This window comes from Ambystoma mexicanum, chromosome 5p, assembly GCF_040938575.1.
Source record: "Ambystoma mexicanum isolate Mex_15411 chromosome 5p, UKY_AmexF1_1, whole genome shotgun sequence".
Classification (NCBI taxonomy): Eukaryota; Metazoa; Chordata; class Amphibia; order Caudata; family Ambystomatidae; genus Ambystoma; species Ambystoma mexicanum.
The window spans coordinates 446,376,915-446,396,168 of NC_090930.1; the positions used below are offsets into that span (position 1 = coordinate 446,376,915).

Here is a 19,254-nt window from a genome sequence, read left to right on the forward strand (position 1 = left end):
GTGTGATGTAAGCCATACTGATTTTTCAGATTGCGAATAACAGGGAGGAGTACTTCTGAAAAGTGAGAACGGACGAGGACCCGAGTAAGATCACTGAAGGGAAAAGCGGGTGAGCTTCATCAAACACTGCCTAGGCCAAACTCTGGGAAGCGATTTCCTAACAGCCAGGAGACTAGAAACTCTAATACTGCCACCCGGGGAGAATCAACGAAAGAGGGCTAGGAGATAGGTCTAGTAGACTCTCAAAATAACATGCTGTCTGAAAGCAGTTTGTCTGTAGCAGAGGATCTCCCAAGAACTGGAGGAAGGGAACATACCAGGCCACTCTCCTTTTGGAGACACCTGGCAGAGGAAAGATGCCCTACTTGAGGAGAGAAGAATTGTTGTAGAGACTTTTGTTTGGGAACCCTGCAAGCACCTTTGGACTTGTTGATACCATAGATTTTGGTTTGTCTATGAACTTTGAATCCTCCAACAATTTACTAAGGATTCCCTTTGACAGTAGAAGTGGTTGTTCTTTTGAATCCCTTAGTTAGGAACTCCATTGGCCTTAACCCTCACTTCAGACATGGACACTTGAAACTACAACCAAGCACATTACTTTTAACGGCTTTTAGCATACAGACATCTTTAGTTTTTTTTGGTAAACACACCAGCATTTGATTTTTCATTGAGCGCTTGTATACATAAACCCTTAACATGTATTTTTCATGTCTCAACTCTGAAACATAAGTGACGAGATGGCAGGAGAATCTGGCGAGCTCGCCACAATGGACTTTGTGAATCTCGTAAGGGCTATATGACAGAGGCCAAGGACAAATTACACATTTTCAGCTACTTGAATTTAGAGACCCATCATGGTGTGTACACAAGATTATGAACTCCTACAGAGAGGGAGCCAAACAACTGAGCTATTCATTCAAATACAAGAGCACAAGTTCCATCGTTTATAGCTGCACAAATATGCATTGCCCATTTTATGCAAGTAAAGTAATACCCTTTTCTCAAATATTATAGCGGAATCCAGACAGAAAGATACAATAAGAGGGAAAAAAAGGACTTACTTTAGACCATGATAAATCAAGTAGATCCGCAGTATGTCCTTTGTATTTGCAAAATGGAATCTGTCGGAATGGTGCATTTTTATCATCTGTGTCTGTATCATCAGCTCCACTGCTCATCTGGAAAATAGGAAACAGCTTAAGTTATTGGTACAGTTAGGTTAAGTCTAGTTTCTCTTCCATTACCTAAAACTGCCTCTACAACATGGGTACAATGCATTCACCTGGCAGCCATTCCAACAAATCTCCCATCAGGCACAAAATAGGTGAAACATGTGTGGATGGTTACACAAAGGATACACTGTTCTTATACTGAAGATCTTATCTTAGTGCACTGTGACTATGTCACCTGCCTGGTTCAAGAGAACAAAAAGTTAAACACTCTGAGGATGGGTGCCATGCTGAGCAAATGGATGTTGGACCTGGGGGTGGCATAAGGAGGATTCATGTGTCACTCTACTTTTTTCCCCACCACATGTCGGGTGGGGGGGCGTGGGGGTGGGGCGGGAGTGGTTCAATCCCAGTGCAGCCCTTCAGACCATTCATGGAAATCCAGACGGTACCAACTCCTCTGGTCGGTAAGGCAACCAAGTCCTTACAGCTCTGCTTCTGGCCAACCCCCTTCAGAGAACCTGGCAGAGCAAACTTTGTATACCCCATCTCCAACTAAGAGCCCCAAGCTCACACTGAGTAGAACCACATCCATAACATTGGGCGAAGAGGTTTTCCGTTTAAGGGGGAAGGATTCTCTGCACTCACTGGAAATAATGATTGTTTAAATATCATTTCCCCGCCTCTGGATATCAAAGTAATCTTCTCCGACAGTTTGCAACAACAGCAGTGAACTCTACAAAACCGCAGATACAATGTTGTGAGTTTGCAACTTCCTGAACTTTGAGAATACAGGCTGGGAAGGAGTATTAAAGCAGCACTGTTAACCAGCACTGTTCCCCAGTAATATTGGTAATTTCCCACACGCCCAGTGAAAGTATTCCCCTAGCTTACCTAGTGTGCCGCAGTCAGTAAAACTTGCTAGAAACACCAAAAAACCCATGATTATCTACTCCCAGCTCCTTCCCTCTCCATGCGGTTCCACAGTTTATGGTGCCCCATCCGTTACGAACACACCATAAACTACCCTTCCTACGTTGCTCCTCCAGTTGCTGGCCTCATTTCCTATATTTCTCTAGAAAGGCTAGCCATTCATGACCAATCAATGACGGCGTTCCTGATACATGGCCTCAAGTTTTCCACATCATATATATCTTTAGCCTCTTTTGCCCATTCGTTGAGCGAGTGGAGTCGTGGCCTCTTCCAATGTATAGTTCGGCATGCCCTTGCTGCTAACAGGGTCAGTGGCATACGCCTTAGCATGTCAATCCTGCCATTGTTTACCACCACCCTGAATAGCATTAATAATGGTTACAAGTCTCACTATCCCATCTAATCCCTTTATCCACCCCAACACTTCCTTCCAGTATGTCTGTGTCATGGGACATGTCCACCACATATGCTAGAGTATCCATGTTTCCCCACAACCTCTCCAGCATGTAGGATTAAACCCATACATTTTAGCCAGTGTCTGTGGAGCATATTGCCACCTGTTCAGTAGGTGATAACTGTGCATCTTGTATTACATGGAGAGCAACGCCTTCCACGTACCTGTACAAATCTGCCTCCATATCTTTTCCTCTAACTAGCCCCATCAGCCAAAACCCTTAATTCAGCCGGCATATAGTAAATTTCCAGGTTAGGAAGGCCCACTCTTTCTTCCCTCCTTGCCTCGGATCAATGTTGTACACACTATATTAGGGTGTTTCCCTTGCCATAGAAACTTTGGCATCTTCAAAAAAAGCCTTGATATCAACCGCAACATTTGATACACAAAGAGCAATCTCGGTAGGAGGTTCATTTTAATGACTGTCGGCCTTCCCTCGTCATAACATCAGCTTGTCCCATCTTCCTAGATCTTTCTTAATATTTGCCCATAAGCCGGGGTAATTGTCCTCGTATACATCTTCTAACAACCTTGTGATGTAAATACCCAAGTACCTAATCCTACTTTTCGTGGCCTGAATCTGCGCATTTCTCAATGCCTTCAAGGCATTCACAAGTGGCATTCCCACTGACTTGGCCATATTAAGTTTAACACCTAATGCCTTTCCAAATGCTTGCAACAGTTTAAGCACTCCAGGCACAGGTTGTTGCGGCTTAGTAAAATATAACAGGTTATCATCCACAAACAGTGCCGCTTCATACTCTATGTTCCCCCCATCTGATCATTTTTAAATTATGTTCTCTATACTGACATTACAATTTTATACAATGGTCAACAAAAAAGACCGGCTAGAATATTCAAAACGTCTCCTCTCTTATCCAAGTTGGAGGAAATCCTTGTTTTAAGATCTCAACTTTTAAAAGTTTCCTTTTCAACCAATTAATCTATCATTCTATCATGAAATATTTAACAATGCCTTAGATGAGGTTATCTCTTTAGAAACTAAAGGGATCATACTAAAAACATAACGTGGTATACATCTCGCCTAAATGCTAATGAAGTCCTTATATGTAAATATGAAAAGATCTAACATCTTTCTAGATCAGAAGCGAATCTGTCCACTTTAACCCCTTAAGTGCTAACGACGAGTATGCTTGTCCTATTTGCAAAGAGATGAGCATTCAAGGAGTTAAAAACTGCACTTTCAGAGAGGAAGAGGATTAAAGAAGCAAAAAGAGTTAAGTGAACACTTCAATACTTATTTTGTGGAAAGGGTTGAACTCATCAGAGTTCGGGGACCAATCAGTAAATGATTATAGTCTTGTAGATAGAAAATCATCAAGTTTAACTTTGGATTGTTTCCGTCTTCCGACATTGGACGCATTCCGGAGTATGATAAATACCTTGAAGTAGACCTTCTTTGCAAATTATTCAATGCCAGCAAAGACGGTCAAGAAAGGATCTGCAAAAGCACTGGATGTGCCATTTCAGATTACAGTTTCTTCTCTTAGAGGGAATTTTCCTGATTTACTGAAAATACAGGTATCACTGCATTATTAAAAAAGAGCAATCTTGACCATGAGGATACAAAGAACTTTCGCCCTGTTTTGAGGAAAATGTCAGAAAAAAGAATGGCACTACAGCTGAGTGATTACATCCACAAAGAAAATGTACTTTGGCCACCATTTACCAATGTAAATGGTGGCTGGAGCTGCTGAGAGGAGAACGAATTAGCTTGACTAGCTCTAGTAAAGCTACTAAGAATAACCTTCGAAAAAATTGTAGACTAAGAAAAATATGAAGAGAGTCTAGACGCTCGTCAGTAAAGTTCGATGATTGTCTAGAAACAAGATGAACCCGCTATGGAGACATTATGGTTTTAACAGGTTGCATTAACATATTGGTATGATGGAAAATTGTAAAACAGGATGTGAATACACTGGTTATAAGGTTTTTTTGTGAAAACCACAAAGAGCTAATAAAAACAATAACATTAAAAAATTCAAGAAATGCACAACATCATGCCGAGCAGCGACTTGATGATCCACACTGTGGCGGTCTTCAGTTCCAACAGCTGCTGCACCTTGCCCAGCATGGCCGCTATCCTTTCTTCCGAGGGGGCTGCCAGGCAGGAGAACGTGTTGAGCCTGGCCCCCAGGAACAGCACGTTCTGCGATGGAATCAAGCAGGACTTTGGATAGTTCACAGAGAACCCCTGACTCGTCAGCAGCCGGACGGTCCTTTCCATGTGTTCGACGACTACCTCCCTTGACTTTGCCCAGATGAGCCATTTGTCGAGGTACGGATACACATGAATCCCTTGTAGACGCAGATGAGCCACCACTGGTGCCAGGCACTTTGTAAACACCCTGGGCGCCGAGTTCAGTCCGAAGGGAAGGGCCTTGAATTGGTAGTGCTTTCCTTGTACGACGAAGCGTAGGAACTTGCGATGCTTCTCGTGAATGGGGAAGTGGAAGTATGCGTCCTCCAGATCCAGCGACAACAAGAAGTCTCCTTCCTCCAGTTGGCCGAGCACGTGCTGCAATGTGACCATCCTGAATTTCTGGGACTTGAGGTAATTGTTCAGGCGCCGCAGGTTGGGAATGGGCCTCAAGCCCCCAGCCTTCTTTTTTACCAAGTAGTATCTGGAGTAAACTCCGCAACCCCAGATTAGCTTTGGAAATAGCTCTATCGCCCCTTTTCTTATCATGGCGCATACTTCCTGCAGGAGCTGAGGGTTGTGTTGCCCTTGTCGGGCCACCAGTGGTATCCGCGGACACGTCTGCAGGAATTCTAGAGTGTGTCTGTGGGCGAGAGCGTGTAGCACCCATCGGTCAGTAGCGATCTTTTCCCACTCGCTGACGAAGCCAGCCGGCCTGCCTGCCTGCAACAGGGGTGGGGGCCCCGACGTCCTGGCCGGTTCAATCTTGCTTCGGGGACCATGTGCCGCCTTGGGAGCCACATCGATGACGGCCACCTCTAAAAGCTTTGCAACGGCCTCTGTAGGCCTCCTGGGTTATGGAACGGGAGGGCTGGCGGTACGAAGACGACCCCCCCCCACCAAAACCCTTCGACAACCTGCCTGATTTTCCTCCTGAAGCACGAAAAGGACAGACTATGTTGCTAAAGCTTGGCGAGGGCCTGGGCCGTTTCCATGTCAGTATTGATGGCTTGCAATAATTCATCAACGGCCTTCCCAAAGAGGTTGTCCCCATCGAAGGGCATGTCCAGAACCCTTGTCTGGACTTCCTGACTAAAGTTGGTGGCTTTCAATCAGCCTCAACGATGGAGGCAGACACCATTCCCCATTTACAGAACCCTGTGTCCGCAATGTCCAGGGCCACGGTAATGGCATGGTCCGATGCCACCTCGCCCTCCTGGAGTATCTCAAGCACCTCAAACCACTTGTCAAGGAGAAATTCCAGCAGCAGGGCCATCTAATACCACAGCTCCCTGTCGTATCTGGCCAGGATTGCAAGCGCATTCGCTGCCTTGACTGTCGTCACCGCTGAGTAAATCACTTTCCTACCCACAGCATCCAACTTCTTCCCCTCGCTATCTGGGGGAACAGTGGCTGAAGATGAGGGTATTTGAAGTCAGGGAGGGCTGTAGCCGCAAGCACTTGGGTGCGGACTCCAGCACCTGGTATTTCTTTTCCAGCTCGCTGCCTCTTCGCCAGGGCTAAGGCCGTGTTTCTCATCAGGTCCAGGCATTCATCCCAAATGTCCAGTAGAGGCACCGCCAGAATGGTCTTCCTCTTGGCCTCACGTCGCTGGTATACGAAACCTTCCTTCTTGGTCTCTTCTGGCATCAGCTGGAAGAGCTCAGACGCGCAGGCGACCATGGTGTGGTAAAACCCCACTTTGTCTGGGGAAGAATCCCTCAGCGGCCAAGAAACACAGCCATCGTCAGTGTCCGTAGTCACTGTGTCTGTCCTCGTATCCCTAGAGGGGAGGGCATGTGTGGCAGTTGATGAGGCAGCGTAGGAAGGAGTTTTCTCTTCGACAGTGGCGGGCCCGGAGCCACCGGGGCCGTCGTTGGCATCCTCTTCTGAATCTCGAATACCAGTGTGTGGAGAGTTGAAAGGATGTCCAGCAATACGTCCTTGGGAGGTGTCGGGGGTTGGGGGGTGGATAGGCTTGCTGGGCCCAACGCCCATGTTGTATTCATCAGCATTCCCGCTGTCATCCCCCTTTTGCCTTGGACAGGGCAGCTGCCACCAGCTCAATCATAGAGGATGACTTTGTCTGGGCCACCTGGGCCTTCAGGGGCAGGTTGGATACCTTTCACTGCACTGTGGCCTTCTCTGGCTTCTCCCGCAGCTTCCCTGGGTTATCCGATTTCCTCTTCGAGGAGGAGCTGGTACGATGACTGGAGATGGAGGCAGATGGCAAAGATGAATGCGCCCTGCCCATCACAGTGCTAGGCTTTGTATTGGGAACCCATGGATGGAGCACCCTCAAAGGACTTAGAAGCCCGCTCTTCGGACCAGCCGTCCTGGGTGAGGCATGCCCCTGCTTGCCACACGGGGCAGAAGCCTTAGCATTGAGCCATGCCGCCAACCTACTGTGATGATCCCCGACGGTGCACTTGGAGAAACCAAGGCAGATTTCACAACCTGCTTCCTTGTGGTCCGTATGGAGACAGTATAGGCACTGGGAGTGTGTCATCCACAAACACACTCCTCCATCCGCAGCTGTAACAGAGCTTGAAGAGGGAGCCTCCCTTCTCCTCCTCCAATAATGCCCGGCGTGCAGAGTAGGCCTGATGGCCTTCAGGAATCTTTGATGAAACGCCTAACGATTCTTGCCCTTGAGGGCGTTGAAAGACGCAGACAAACGGATCACTGCCTGCCGGTCAAAGGAACGAAGAGCACAGATGCTCTATTTGACAAAAATAGGAAACTTTATTTGCAAAAACTCACAAAAATGTAGAAAAGCTCTTGGAGCAAAACACGAGGACTCCCAAAACTTGAACGTGCGGTAAAAATCTGAAGATGGCTACCAGAGGAGGGGCTTAGGGAGAGGGCAGTCATTAGCTGGGGGCAGTATGACCCAGAGAGCATAGATTGGTTTATAGGAGAAAGACAGTTTGTAAGTGAAAGTGAAACTTTTTTCTATTACCGAGGATTCCCGGCCTGACCACTGGGAATATTTATGAGAATCTGAATACATGCCAGCCCCGAAGCTGGATAAAGTATAGGTTTTGAGATCAATTTAATCTGAATGAACCGGGTTACAGAATTCATGGAAAGGTATGGCTAAGTTATTATTGAATATATGTGTAACTAGAAAAATTCCTGCGGAGTACCATTTATGGAAGATATTGTGTTTAGGCCTAAACGGGAAGGATTTGTTAAACCATAAGGTGGCGCTAGTGGAGTATTGGGTAGTAGGTGAGGACAAACTTAAGCAATTCGATGTCTGTTTGAGAGAATACAGGAGTGGGTGTTTTTTGATACCGGGCCATGAGGAGGTATTGAGAAAAGGAAAGAGGTGCTATAAGTTTTGACTCTAATATGATCCAAGAAGGGGCATTGATGAATTGGGGTTTATAAGATAAGAATAGAACAAGTTGCTGCATTAAAACGGATTTCCGATATTTAAGAACATCTGGGAATTTAACTACATCAGAAGTTTTACAAGTTTTTTTTTTTTTTTACGCTTGGCAACACAGATACAGGTGAGCATCAGCAAAGCATATAAAAAACAAGCAGTTACAACATCGCATAATCAACACATCATGTGGAGGGGCTCGCCTATGGGCAACGGAAGTAATAGGACACTGTAAGGCCCGGTGGAGGGTCACTCAAGGGTCTGTAGGGGACTGAGGAGAAGAGGTTGCTGGGGAAGTAGGACCTGAGTTGGTGTCAGGGGAGGACATGTATAATCGGAACTTGAGCCAGATGTTCCTGGGTCTAGAGCAGGCGGGCTGTTGTACCGCCCATGATTCCTCCGTATCAGAGGCCCAAGTGACTGCTCTAAGCCACTGTGCGTGAGTCGGGGTGATGGGCCTAAGCCAGCAGAATAGTATTGCCCGCACAGCCAGAAGCATACAAAGGCCGGCCAGTCTCCTAGAATCACTGTGTAAGTCGGAAAAATCATGGAACAAGCAATTCATCGGTGTAGGGGGAATAGGGTGGTCGAGAATGGACGAGATGGTGGAGCAAACAGTGTCCCAAAATTGGGTAAGGTTGGGACAGGACCAGATCATGTGCAAATAGTCAGCTCTATCATGGCCGCATCTAGGGCAACCGGGAGAGAGAGTATTAGAGATACGGTGTAGTCTAATAGGGGTGTAGTGGTATCTGTGGAGTAGTTTGAATTGAATTAGCTTGAATCGGGAATTGAAGGAGACCTTCTGGATACATGAGCACATTTGGGTCCAGCGGACTTCGGTCATTTCCACTCCAAGATCAGACTCCCAAGCGAGCTTTAATTTAGAGAATGAAGGGGGCGATCTGGATTGTAACAGGGTGTATAGTCTGGAAGTTTTCCCCCTCATAGGGAATGGAGAAGTCAGTTCAGTGATCGCCAGCTCATCCGGCGGTAGTGTTGGGAAACACGGGTACTTATGTTTGAGGGCTTTACGGAGAGATGAGTATTGGAGCCACACTGAGGGACGCTGTCTGAGGGGCGGAGGGAGGTCAAGCTATTCTATAAAATTACCATCCACAAATATGTCTCGGAGCAATTCAAATCCCGCCGCAGCCCACGTGCGAACAACCGATGGGGGGATCTGTGGGACTCCCGGGAGAAAGTTCCAGATCGGGAAGTTACCGTGAAAGGGATGGGCAGTGCCCAGCAATTGCCACGTTTTGGATAGAGCCAGGGATGTGCATCGCAATGGGTCTAATGTGCCCGAATCTGTTGGTATGGGTGCGATCACCAGGGATCTGATGTCGCGATCACCAATCGATAACTTCTCCAGTCTGACATGGGGAGGGGGATCGGATATGTTGAACCAGTGGGCGATGTGTTGGAGCTGAGCTGCCAGCCAGTACCTGAGAAAGTGGGGAGCACCGAAGCCACCCATCTCCATAGGGGAAGCAAGGGTTTCAAACTTGAGGCGGACTGCGCCAGAGTGCCAGAGAAAGGTATTGAGGGTGCGTGTCAATGTCTGGAAGAACTCAGTGCCCGGCCATTGTGGGATATTAGCAAATCTATACAGCAGCTGGGGAAGCACCACCATCTTTAGTATTCCCACCCTGCCTGCCAGTGAGATCGGGAGTTTGTCCCAACCCTGAATTTTTTGCGTTAGGTTTGTAAGGTATGCTTGATAGTTCATCTCGAAAACTCGATCGGTATGACGCGATACCACTACCCCCAAGTAGGTGAACTCAGTTTGGGCCCAAGAGAACCCTAGGGTATCGGGAGGAGGGAACGTGATGGGGGTGAGCGGGAAGAGAGTCGATTTAGCACAGTTTACTATCAGGCCAGACATGCGGCCAAAGAGAGCAACGTCCTCCAGTATAGGGGCAAGGTTGATTTCCGGGGAGCGAATAAAGAGTAGAGCATCGTCAGCATATAGAGAAACTATATCGGTGGTGCCTGCTGTACGTAGACCTCTATGGGAATGAGATTGGCGAAGCATATCTGCGAATGGCTCCAGCGCTACCGCGAAGATTAACGGGGAGAAGGGACAGCCTTGTCTAGTGCCTCTAGCTATTTGGAAGAGGGAAGAACACCGGCCTTCGGTACGGACCCTTGCCACAGGGTTTGAGTATAGCAGCTTGACCCAGGAGAGAAATGTGGGGCCGAATTTACATTTATTAAGTACCCGCCAAAGGTACCTCCAGGAGACGGAATCAAAAGCTTTTTGCATATCAAGTGTGGCGGCCACAGCGTGAATGTCCGGTCGCACCCTGCTTATGATATTGAAGAGTCGTCTAAGATTCAGGGAGGTGGAACGTCCCGGAATAAACCCTGCCTGGTCTGGGTGAATGATATGTTGCATGAAGGGGGCCAGACGTAAAGCCAATAGTTTAGCATAAATCTTGACGTCGGAGTTGATTAATGAGAGTGGGCGGTAAGAGCCACATTGCGTGGGGGATTTACCCGGTTTTAACAGGACAGTTATGGTGGCTTCGCGGAGCGTGGGAGGGAGCTGGCCCGACTCCAACGATTCTTCCCAAAGAGCGACCAGGTGAGGGAGTAGTAGAGATTTAAAGCGCTTGTAGAATTCAATCGGCAAACCGTCCGATCCCGGGGATTTACCTGATGAAAGAGAGTCTAAGGCCTCAGAGAGTTCCGAGGAAGAGAATGGACACTCAAGGGCATCGATGGTATCGGGGGAGAGAACCGATAGGGGAAGGCTGTCGAGGAAAACATCTATTTCTGCTATAGTGGCATCATCTGCGTTGGCATAAAGAGATTGATAGAAGGAGAGGAATTCGGAATTGATATCGCCGGGGGAGGTGGCAAGGGATCCATCAGGTCTCTCAATACCGGGAATGGGAGGAGCGCCGAACTCCCGGCGGAGAAGCCTAGCCAGAAGACGAGATGGGCGTTCACCCTCACCGTATCTCCTCGCCAGTCCAGGGTTGTCAAGGAACCTCTGCTCTCGGTCCGCAAGAGCTCGGAAGGTGTCCAGCTCCGTGCCGATCAGTGCAAGGGTATCAGGGGTGTGATTTAAGGCATATTGGGCTTCCAGCTCAGATAGTGTGGCCTCGCTCTCAGCAATCTCTCTACGGATAGTTCTGAGGATGCCATTTTCTTTAGAGAGGGCGATGCCTCTGATGTAGGCTTTAAAAGTTTCCCAGAGGGTGGCCTGTGATGAAACAGAGCCAGTATTGGTCTCAAAAAATTCCTCAATCGCCGACTCCAGCTCAGAACCAAAAACCGGGTCGAGTAGGGAAAGTGGTTTCATTCTCCAGTGTCTAGGCTGGGCGTGATCCGGGCCCCAGGCTAGGGTAATAGTTATTGGTGAATGATCGGAGAGAGTCCTGGGGAGAATCGACATGCCTAAGATATTTTTTATAAGTATATCAGAGACAAGCCATCTGTCAATCCGGGAAAAGGAATCATGTACCGAGGAGTAGAAGGAGAAGGTGCGAAAGTCAGGGTAGAGAAGTCTCCATGCGTCGAACAGGGCCAGGCGAGGGAGTGAAGACAGTGTATAATATGCAGCCCTTGTGAGGTGACGGGGACGGGAGCCAGATCTGTCGAGATCAACATCGAATATTGTGTTAAAATCGCCTCCCCAGAGAATAGGTACCAGAGGGAAGCCATCGAGGAGGGCCGTGAGATGTGTGAAAAATTCGGGATCATCAATGTTGGGACCGTAGATATTCAGTAAGACCACTTCCCTATTCTGTAGGATGCCGTGAAGTAAGACGTATCTGCCTAGGGGGTCTATTGTCGTGGCGATGGGGGTAAATCTAATACTCTTATGAATAAGGGTCATAACTCCGCGGCTCTGTGTGGAATAGGAAGTATAGTATCTCTGAGGTCCCCATGTTTTAGCAAACTTCTCACAGTGATCAGTTATCGCATGTGTCTCCTGAAGGAACAGTATCCCAGTTCCATGCCGTTCAGCCTGGAGCTGTAGCAATCTCATTTTCTTGAAGTTCCCCAGTCCGCGCACATTCCAACTCAGGAACGTAAGGGTTTGCTCACCCGACACATTTATGGTAGACATGGAAATAGACCGGTGAATGGAACGGCGCCCCCCACAAGCGGGATCCACCGCCGTCAGATCTGTAATGGCATAGCGATCCTGGTTTCCCGAACTCTACCTTCCCTGCAGTTACCAAGCCTTTTTTAACATTAACTCCCCTACCCCCCACCCCCTCCCACATCCCTCCCCCAAACAGAGGGATGAACAACCCATATGCAACCAACAGGGTCAACAACATTGGCATCAACGCCTGGGGGGCCTGTATGTCGGCCTGGCGGCGATGCTCCGAACCTTGAGGCAATTTGAGGATAATCTTAATACCCGGCAATACAAGCAGAGTGTGTACGGGGGTGAACCCGCGGGGGGAGAAAAGGGGGGGGGAACGGTCATCAAGTATGACCAATGTAGCGAGATACTTAGAGTGATCCACCGTGAGTTTGAGTGGAATGGTGTATGTGTACAGGATGGATAACAGGAACTGGAGATTACCACGGTGTTTCAGGGTAATTAAACGGGCGAATGGTGTATTATGGTGGGCAGCTGTGACGTGCAGACGGTAGGAAGTCAGTGCCGTCCTCAGATCAACAGCCAATTCCCATAGTGTCACAACACAACACCAACAATTGCATCACTTAGAGAAAAAACAAGGTCATAAACATGCACAACTGTAACACCAGCAGGCTGAACTGTTCAACATCGGGCCAGCCCAGGGGTCCACGCAGTACCAGAGCAAAGGACGGCGGAGTGCCACTAGACCAATCGAGTTCTGGGTAGGGCTCAATGGTGGCGACCCCGCAGACAGGGTAAGTCGTGGTAGACCAAAAGTACAGCGAGTGGACAATGGAGAAGGGCCTAGGTAATGGGAGAGAACATTATAAGTACAGTTCAGCCGGGAAAGTGTTCATCTATGAACTTGGAGGCCTCCTCTGGAAGTGTGAAGAAGTATACTCGATTCGCGTGCTCAATCCGAAGTTTGGCGGGGTATAGCATAGCGTATTTAACCTGAAGCTCACGCAATCGTCTCTTCACCGCCAAGAAGGATTGTCGCTCTCGCTGAACCGCAATCGAGAAGTCCGGGTATAGGTGGATTCTGGCCGCGCCCAACAGCAGGTCTCCCTTGACTCTCGCCGCCCTGAGTAGGGCATCCCGGTCGCGGTAATTAAGGATCCTGGCTATAATCGGGCGAGGAGGAGCGCCAGGCCTAGGTTTCGCAGTCAGTGCGCGGTGTGCTCTCTCGATTGCAAACTGTGGGGAGAGCTTTGGGGAGTCGAGGAGTCGAAGTAGCAAGCTCTCAACGTAGTCCTCCATGGGTTCCTGTATGCCATCCTCGGGTACCCCGATTATGCGGAGGTTGTTGCGTCTTGAGCGAGACTCAAGATCCTCATTTTTCTTCTCCACCTCTGTTACGCGTGCGGATAATGTGGAGACCTCTGCCCGAAGGGAGCCCAGGCCGTCCTCAGCGGTGCTAACACGTGACTCGATCTCAGTTACACGACCATCAGTCCTCTCCATGTGTGCCTTAATGGAGGATATCGTACCGTTCATATCGTCAAGTTTGCTGTGGATCGCGGTGAACCCCTCACGGATGTACTCCATCATTTTTTGAGATTCGGGTGGTTCCAGCTCCTGTGCAGTAGGTAGTTCCTGTGTAGGTGTCTCCGCAGCGGATCCTCCCGAAGGCTTCGCAAACATATTGATAGAGGATTGCTTCTTTCCCATCCTCGTTGACATGCTGTCAGTGAAAGGTAAGCCAAGACTTGTGGACCGGAGGGTAGGAGGACTAGAGGGACGCCGAGAGAGAGCACCAGGTATGCGTGTGACTGCAGCCGGCTGGCGGCAAGAGGTGTAGCGTTTCGAATTAGAAGGAGGAGACCAAGCTATGTTGGGTCAGCGGATATATGTGATAATAGTGAACCACGAGAGCTCCACCGGGAACCCGAGGAAGCAAGGTCCACGGAGGCAACAACCAACAGGAGAGCAAGAAGAACCTCAGGAGCTATTGCGGCAAGATGGAGTAGGAGGTGATTGGCACTTTAATGAGCAATAAAGCAATGGGCTCGAGGGACAGAGCATTCCCGGAGTTGAGACATGATCAGTGTTGGGTAGGCGGGGGAGAAGCCGCCGCCCCTCGCCGCTCCTATGGATCCAGGGAGCGGCACGGCCGATGATGGAGCAGTTAGGTAGCTAGGGTTCCAATAGAAGGCTGGGTGTGATGTGATCCGGTGGCGTCAATATGCAGCAGTTCCGTAGGGGTCAGGGCACACCCCGTTTCGGCGAAGTGTGAAATGAGTGGGGGGGGTCAATGTCTCGCGTGGCCCCCACGAGCACAAAAAGCGCTTGAAGATGAGCCTCGCCGGGGGATGGGCTCCGGTGGAACCTGCCCCCCCCCACTGGGTATCAGGATGCAGGTGGGGTGTTTAATTGTCCCAATGTTCAATGACGTGTGAGCGACTCCGACGAGCCGCGGACCGAGGCCGCAAGTCAATGCGGGGAACGGCGCAGAGGATCGGGGCCCCACTCACCGCCTGGATCCACGGACCGGGTCGAAACAGCACGCCGCCTCGGATGGGGCAGCGGAGCGGGCGCTCTCGGATCCAGCCAACAGCTCACCCCAAGTTGGCTATGAGCGGTCGCGCAGGGAGGGAGGGGTGCCCCTCCCCCAACGGAAGGCCGCAAGCCGCGGATCACGACCGCGGTTCACTGGAGCCCTGAAGGGGATCGGAGGAGCGCGCGCTCCCGGTCTTCACAGAGGGGCCAGCAGCTCCGCAGCGAAGGGGGCTAGGAGGGCGGAAAAAGGCCAGCAAGATCACGGTCACATCAGCTTCCCCCTCAGACAGTTGTGAGCTGAAGCGCCGAGGCAAACGGGTGATTATGGTTCAGGAAGCGCCTCTCGGCTCGGAGCTGTTCAGCAGGCAGCCATCTTCGTCAAGCGCAACAGCGCCCCCCAGAAGTTTTACAAGTTTTGAGTTTATTCAAAGCTATTTTTGGTGTTTTATTTTTCCAAAGGAAATTGGAAAAGAGTTTTTTTTTAAAGAAGGAGGTTGGTAATAAAATCAGGAACATGGAAAGATAGTAAAGGCCGATAGGTCCAAGCGTCATTTTGTTGGAGTCTAATCGGCCCCACCAAGAAAGGAATAGAAGGGACCACCAATTGATGAAAGTTCTAATTTTATCTGCAATTATATTCTGATTTAGACTTCAGCAATAAAGACAGCTTAAGTGTTTAATAGAGGAGGTGCACCCCTTCACACCACAGAGAGGATTATTGGATAAGACACAAGAATTAGTAAGGGGTAGGATTTCTGATCTGTCGAAATGTAATTTGTATCCTGAGACACAGGAGAACTGATCAATGGTAGAAATTAGTCAAGGTATTGAAGTAGACGGGTCCGAAAGGTAGAATAGGAGATCATCTGCATAAGCAGAAAATCGAATAGGTTTGTGACAATGCCTTTAATGCTATTATTAACAGAAATACTTTGAAGAAGGGGTTCTAAAGCTAAAATAAAAATGAATGGCCCTTGTCTGGTTTCATGCGATATGGGAAATGATTCAGAAAAAGTATTATTGATAAAAGTTCTGGTGAAGGGTGTAGAGTATAAGAGGGAGATGAGTTTGGAAAAGGTAGGGCTAAACCCATGCCATAAAAGGGATTCAAATAAGAAGGGCCACAAGACTGCAAATGCTTTCTCTACATCTAATGCGAGGAGGATGAGGGGGTCCGAAGGATTTTGTGCATGTGAAAGGCTATTAAAAAGGCTTCTAGTATTGGATGAGCATTTCTTCCTTTGATGAAACCAATTTGGTTTATATTTACTAATTTTTGCATTGTACTATCAAGTTGATTAGCAATTACTTTCGCCAACATTTGAGTCACAATTAATTAGTAAAATAGGTTGATAATTGTTTTTTTTTAAAAACTTTTCTTTATTGGCAAGTAGTAGCTGGCACAATACAGGTTACAACAAAAACACACATTTCATATTTGATGCTTAAATGGTACAGCACAGATTCTGCAGAAGGACTCAAAAGCTCAAAAAGGCAGGGTAATCACAATAGAGCCAAACGACGAATAGTTTGATCAATCCCCTGATCCGGAGATGAGGAAGAAGACCGAAGTTCCAGATCCACCCTGCGGTTCAGGTAGCTACAAATGTCTGTCCAAATGTTTTTAGGACGAGCATTACTAGGCAACATATTGATGTAGTTTTCCTCACAAGATTGCGTCCAGGTAAGGGCTCTCAACCACATTTCTAGCGAGGGAGGGGGGGGGGGGGGATCTGCGCTTCCAACATTGCAGGATGCATTTCTTGGCCACTATCGCAGCCACATTCAGAAATCTAGCGACCCGTTTCGCCTCGGCCCCCTCCCAGATCCCAAACAGAAGAGACAAGGGGTCAGGGTCAACACAGAACCCCACCATCTCCGAGAGGGCCCCAAGCACCGCCTCCCAGAATGGGGCCAATGCCCCACAAGTCCAGAACATGTCAGCGTGGTCCGCATCATTGGATCTACATCTCTGGCAGAGGCGGGAGTGGTCCCGTGCAAATCTCCCAACCGCGTAAGGAGTGTAGTACAGGCGGTTGAGTAACTTGTATTGAACACCTCTAACTCTGGAATTGAGGGAAACCTTGCGTGTATGCATGCACATCTTTGACCACATAGCATCAGTGATGTCCAGTCCCAGGTCACAACTCCAAGCATCCCAAACATTGTGGGGGGGGGGGGTCTACAGCCCGCGCCATCAACATTTTATATAGGGAGGACACAATGCCCCTACCCGCAGCGGAGTTCGCAATGTAGCAAATCTCAGGGGACTCCGGGGGTTCGTCCGGATACGACGGCCACATGTCTTGTACTGCTGCCCTGAGACAAAAGTATTGCAACAGCTCAAGGGGGGACTTGGAGTGCACTGGCTTCCATGTATGTGGGGTGATAAATTTCCCCTCGGGGAACAAGTCAGAGAGTGAGGTGTATCCCAGGTCCGCCCAGTGACGCATAAGAAGCTTATCTTGAGTGGGGGTGAGGCCGGGGAACGACCTCAGGGGAAGCCATTTGTAATACGGGGGGAAGCCACAGCGAGGCAGCAGAAGCTGCCGCCACGCCCTGATAGTGGAGGCCACAGGGTCAGCAGGGGCGTCCGAGTGATACGAGTGGAAAAGGATCAAGGACATGACATTTACCTCCCCAGTCGCGAGGATCTCAAGCTTGACGTGCGGGGGCGGGTCCTGGTGATGGTACCAATATGTAGCGTGCTGAGCCTGAGCAGCTATCCAATACTTGGTGAGATCAGGTGCATTGAAGCCCCCCCTCTCATAAGGTAGAGTCATAAGTTGCCACGTCCTATGCACGGCACATGAATGCCACAGAAAGCGGGCGCACCCCGCGTGCAAGTCCTCAAAGTACTGCTTCCCGGGCCAGAGTGGAACGTTAGCAAATATGTATAGGATCTTTGGAACTATCATCATTTTTATTACGGACAGCCTCCCTGATAGTGAGAGGGGGAGGTTACACCATCTTTTCATCTTGGCCTCAGCATATTGCGCGGCAGCCCCATAGTTATCAGCCAATAGAGAGAATTTCGAGAGGGACACCTGGACCCCCAGGTATTTGACGCCCTCAGGGGCCCACTCTAGCGGGAATTCGCATGCAGGTTGGGACGTTGCGGGTGTGAGGGGAAAGATTTCTGATTTAGTGTAATTTATAGTGAAGCCCGAGAATGTGCCAATTTTGATTATTTCACGAATGATTGGGTCGAGATGGACAGAGGGGTCTCTAATATACAGAAGTACATCGTCCGCATAAAGTGATATAATTTTGGGGGTGTCCCGTAGCCGTATCCCTTTGCGTGTATGGTTGTCTCTTACACTATCCGCTATGGGCTCAATAGCCATCGCGAACAGCAGGGGAGAGAATGGGCATCCCTGACGTGTCCCTCTGTGGAGGGTGAAGGAAGCCGATAGATGAGTTAACCAGGACTTTGGCCACAGGGTTAGTATATAGCAGTTTAATGTAGGACAGCATGCACGGGCGAATTCCCATCTTCTCAAGCACCACCCAAATGTATTGCCATGAAACCATGTCGAACGCCTTTTGGGCATCTAGTGTCACAGCAACCGCGTTGGCTTTGGGGTCAATCCTGGAGATGACATTGAACAGTCGCCGATTGTTTAAGGCAGTGGAGCGGGCAGGGACAAAACCACTCTGATCCGGGTGGATCAAATATTTCATGATGGGGAGGAACCTATTTGCTATGATCTTGGCGAAAACTTTGGTGTCGGTATTAATGAGGGACAGAGGTCTATAGGAGCCGCACTCATCACAAGGCTTACCCGGCTTGGGGAGCACGGTGATGATAGCCTCCCGCAGGGAGTGGGGAAGGGTTGATAATTGTTGACAAACTAAGGGTCTTTGTCTGGTTTGGGGAATTTAATTAGTAAGGCTTCCCCAAAATATAAAGTGCTGGATCATAAAGCAAAGAAATGTTTAAAGAGTTCAAGGAGTTTAGGATAGAGTAAGGTAGAAAAGGAACTATAAAAACAAATGGGAAACCATCAGGTCCTGAGGCCTTACCAATTTTAAGATCTAAAATGGCTTTTTGAATTTCCTTTGACGAAACAGGGGCATCAAAGAAGGAGAGTTAATTAAACTATGGGTAAAACATGAATTGTTTGTGCCAGCATTTGGGAAAAGGGTGAAGTCAGTATCCTCATTCACAAGAAAACTATTTTTCAATTGAAAGATGAACATCATGACACCTCTGGACGTTGGTCTATTATTGATGCCAATATCAACAAGTTGGTTGTTACTATTCTTAATATCTATGCTCCTAATGCTCCAGACCCATCCTGTTGGAATAATTTAAAACAAACTCTTTAACAAAAATTATGATTGACTTATTTTCAGAGATTAAAATCAAACCTGTGATTTCACCTTAGACCGGAAATTCAAAACTAAATTCATGAATTCTAAATCTCAAACAATTCATTAATTTTATAGAAGACCTTACCCTTGTTGATACTGATGTTTGTGTCACGCAGATGTTAAAGAATTAACTTTTCTCTGCCCTCAAATTCT

General features: G+C 48.5%; 1 protein-coding gene across 4 annotated transcripts in view; it reads right to left on the reverse strand.

Annotated features, from left to right (window-relative positions):
- The window catches only part of WDR44 (WD repeat domain 44), a 1,281,409-nt gene that overhangs the window by 264,463 nt on the left and 997,692 nt on the right, over positions 1-19,254 (reverse strand). For all 4 annotated transcript variants that reach the window (XM_069612853.1, XM_069612855.1, XM_069612854.1 and 1 more), the window contains one exon: positions 1,065-1,181. In XM_069612853.1, coding sequence (XP_069468954.1) covers positions 1,065-1,181 — 117 coding nt within the window. The remainder of the gene's footprint in view (positions 1-1,064; positions 1,182-19,254) is intronic.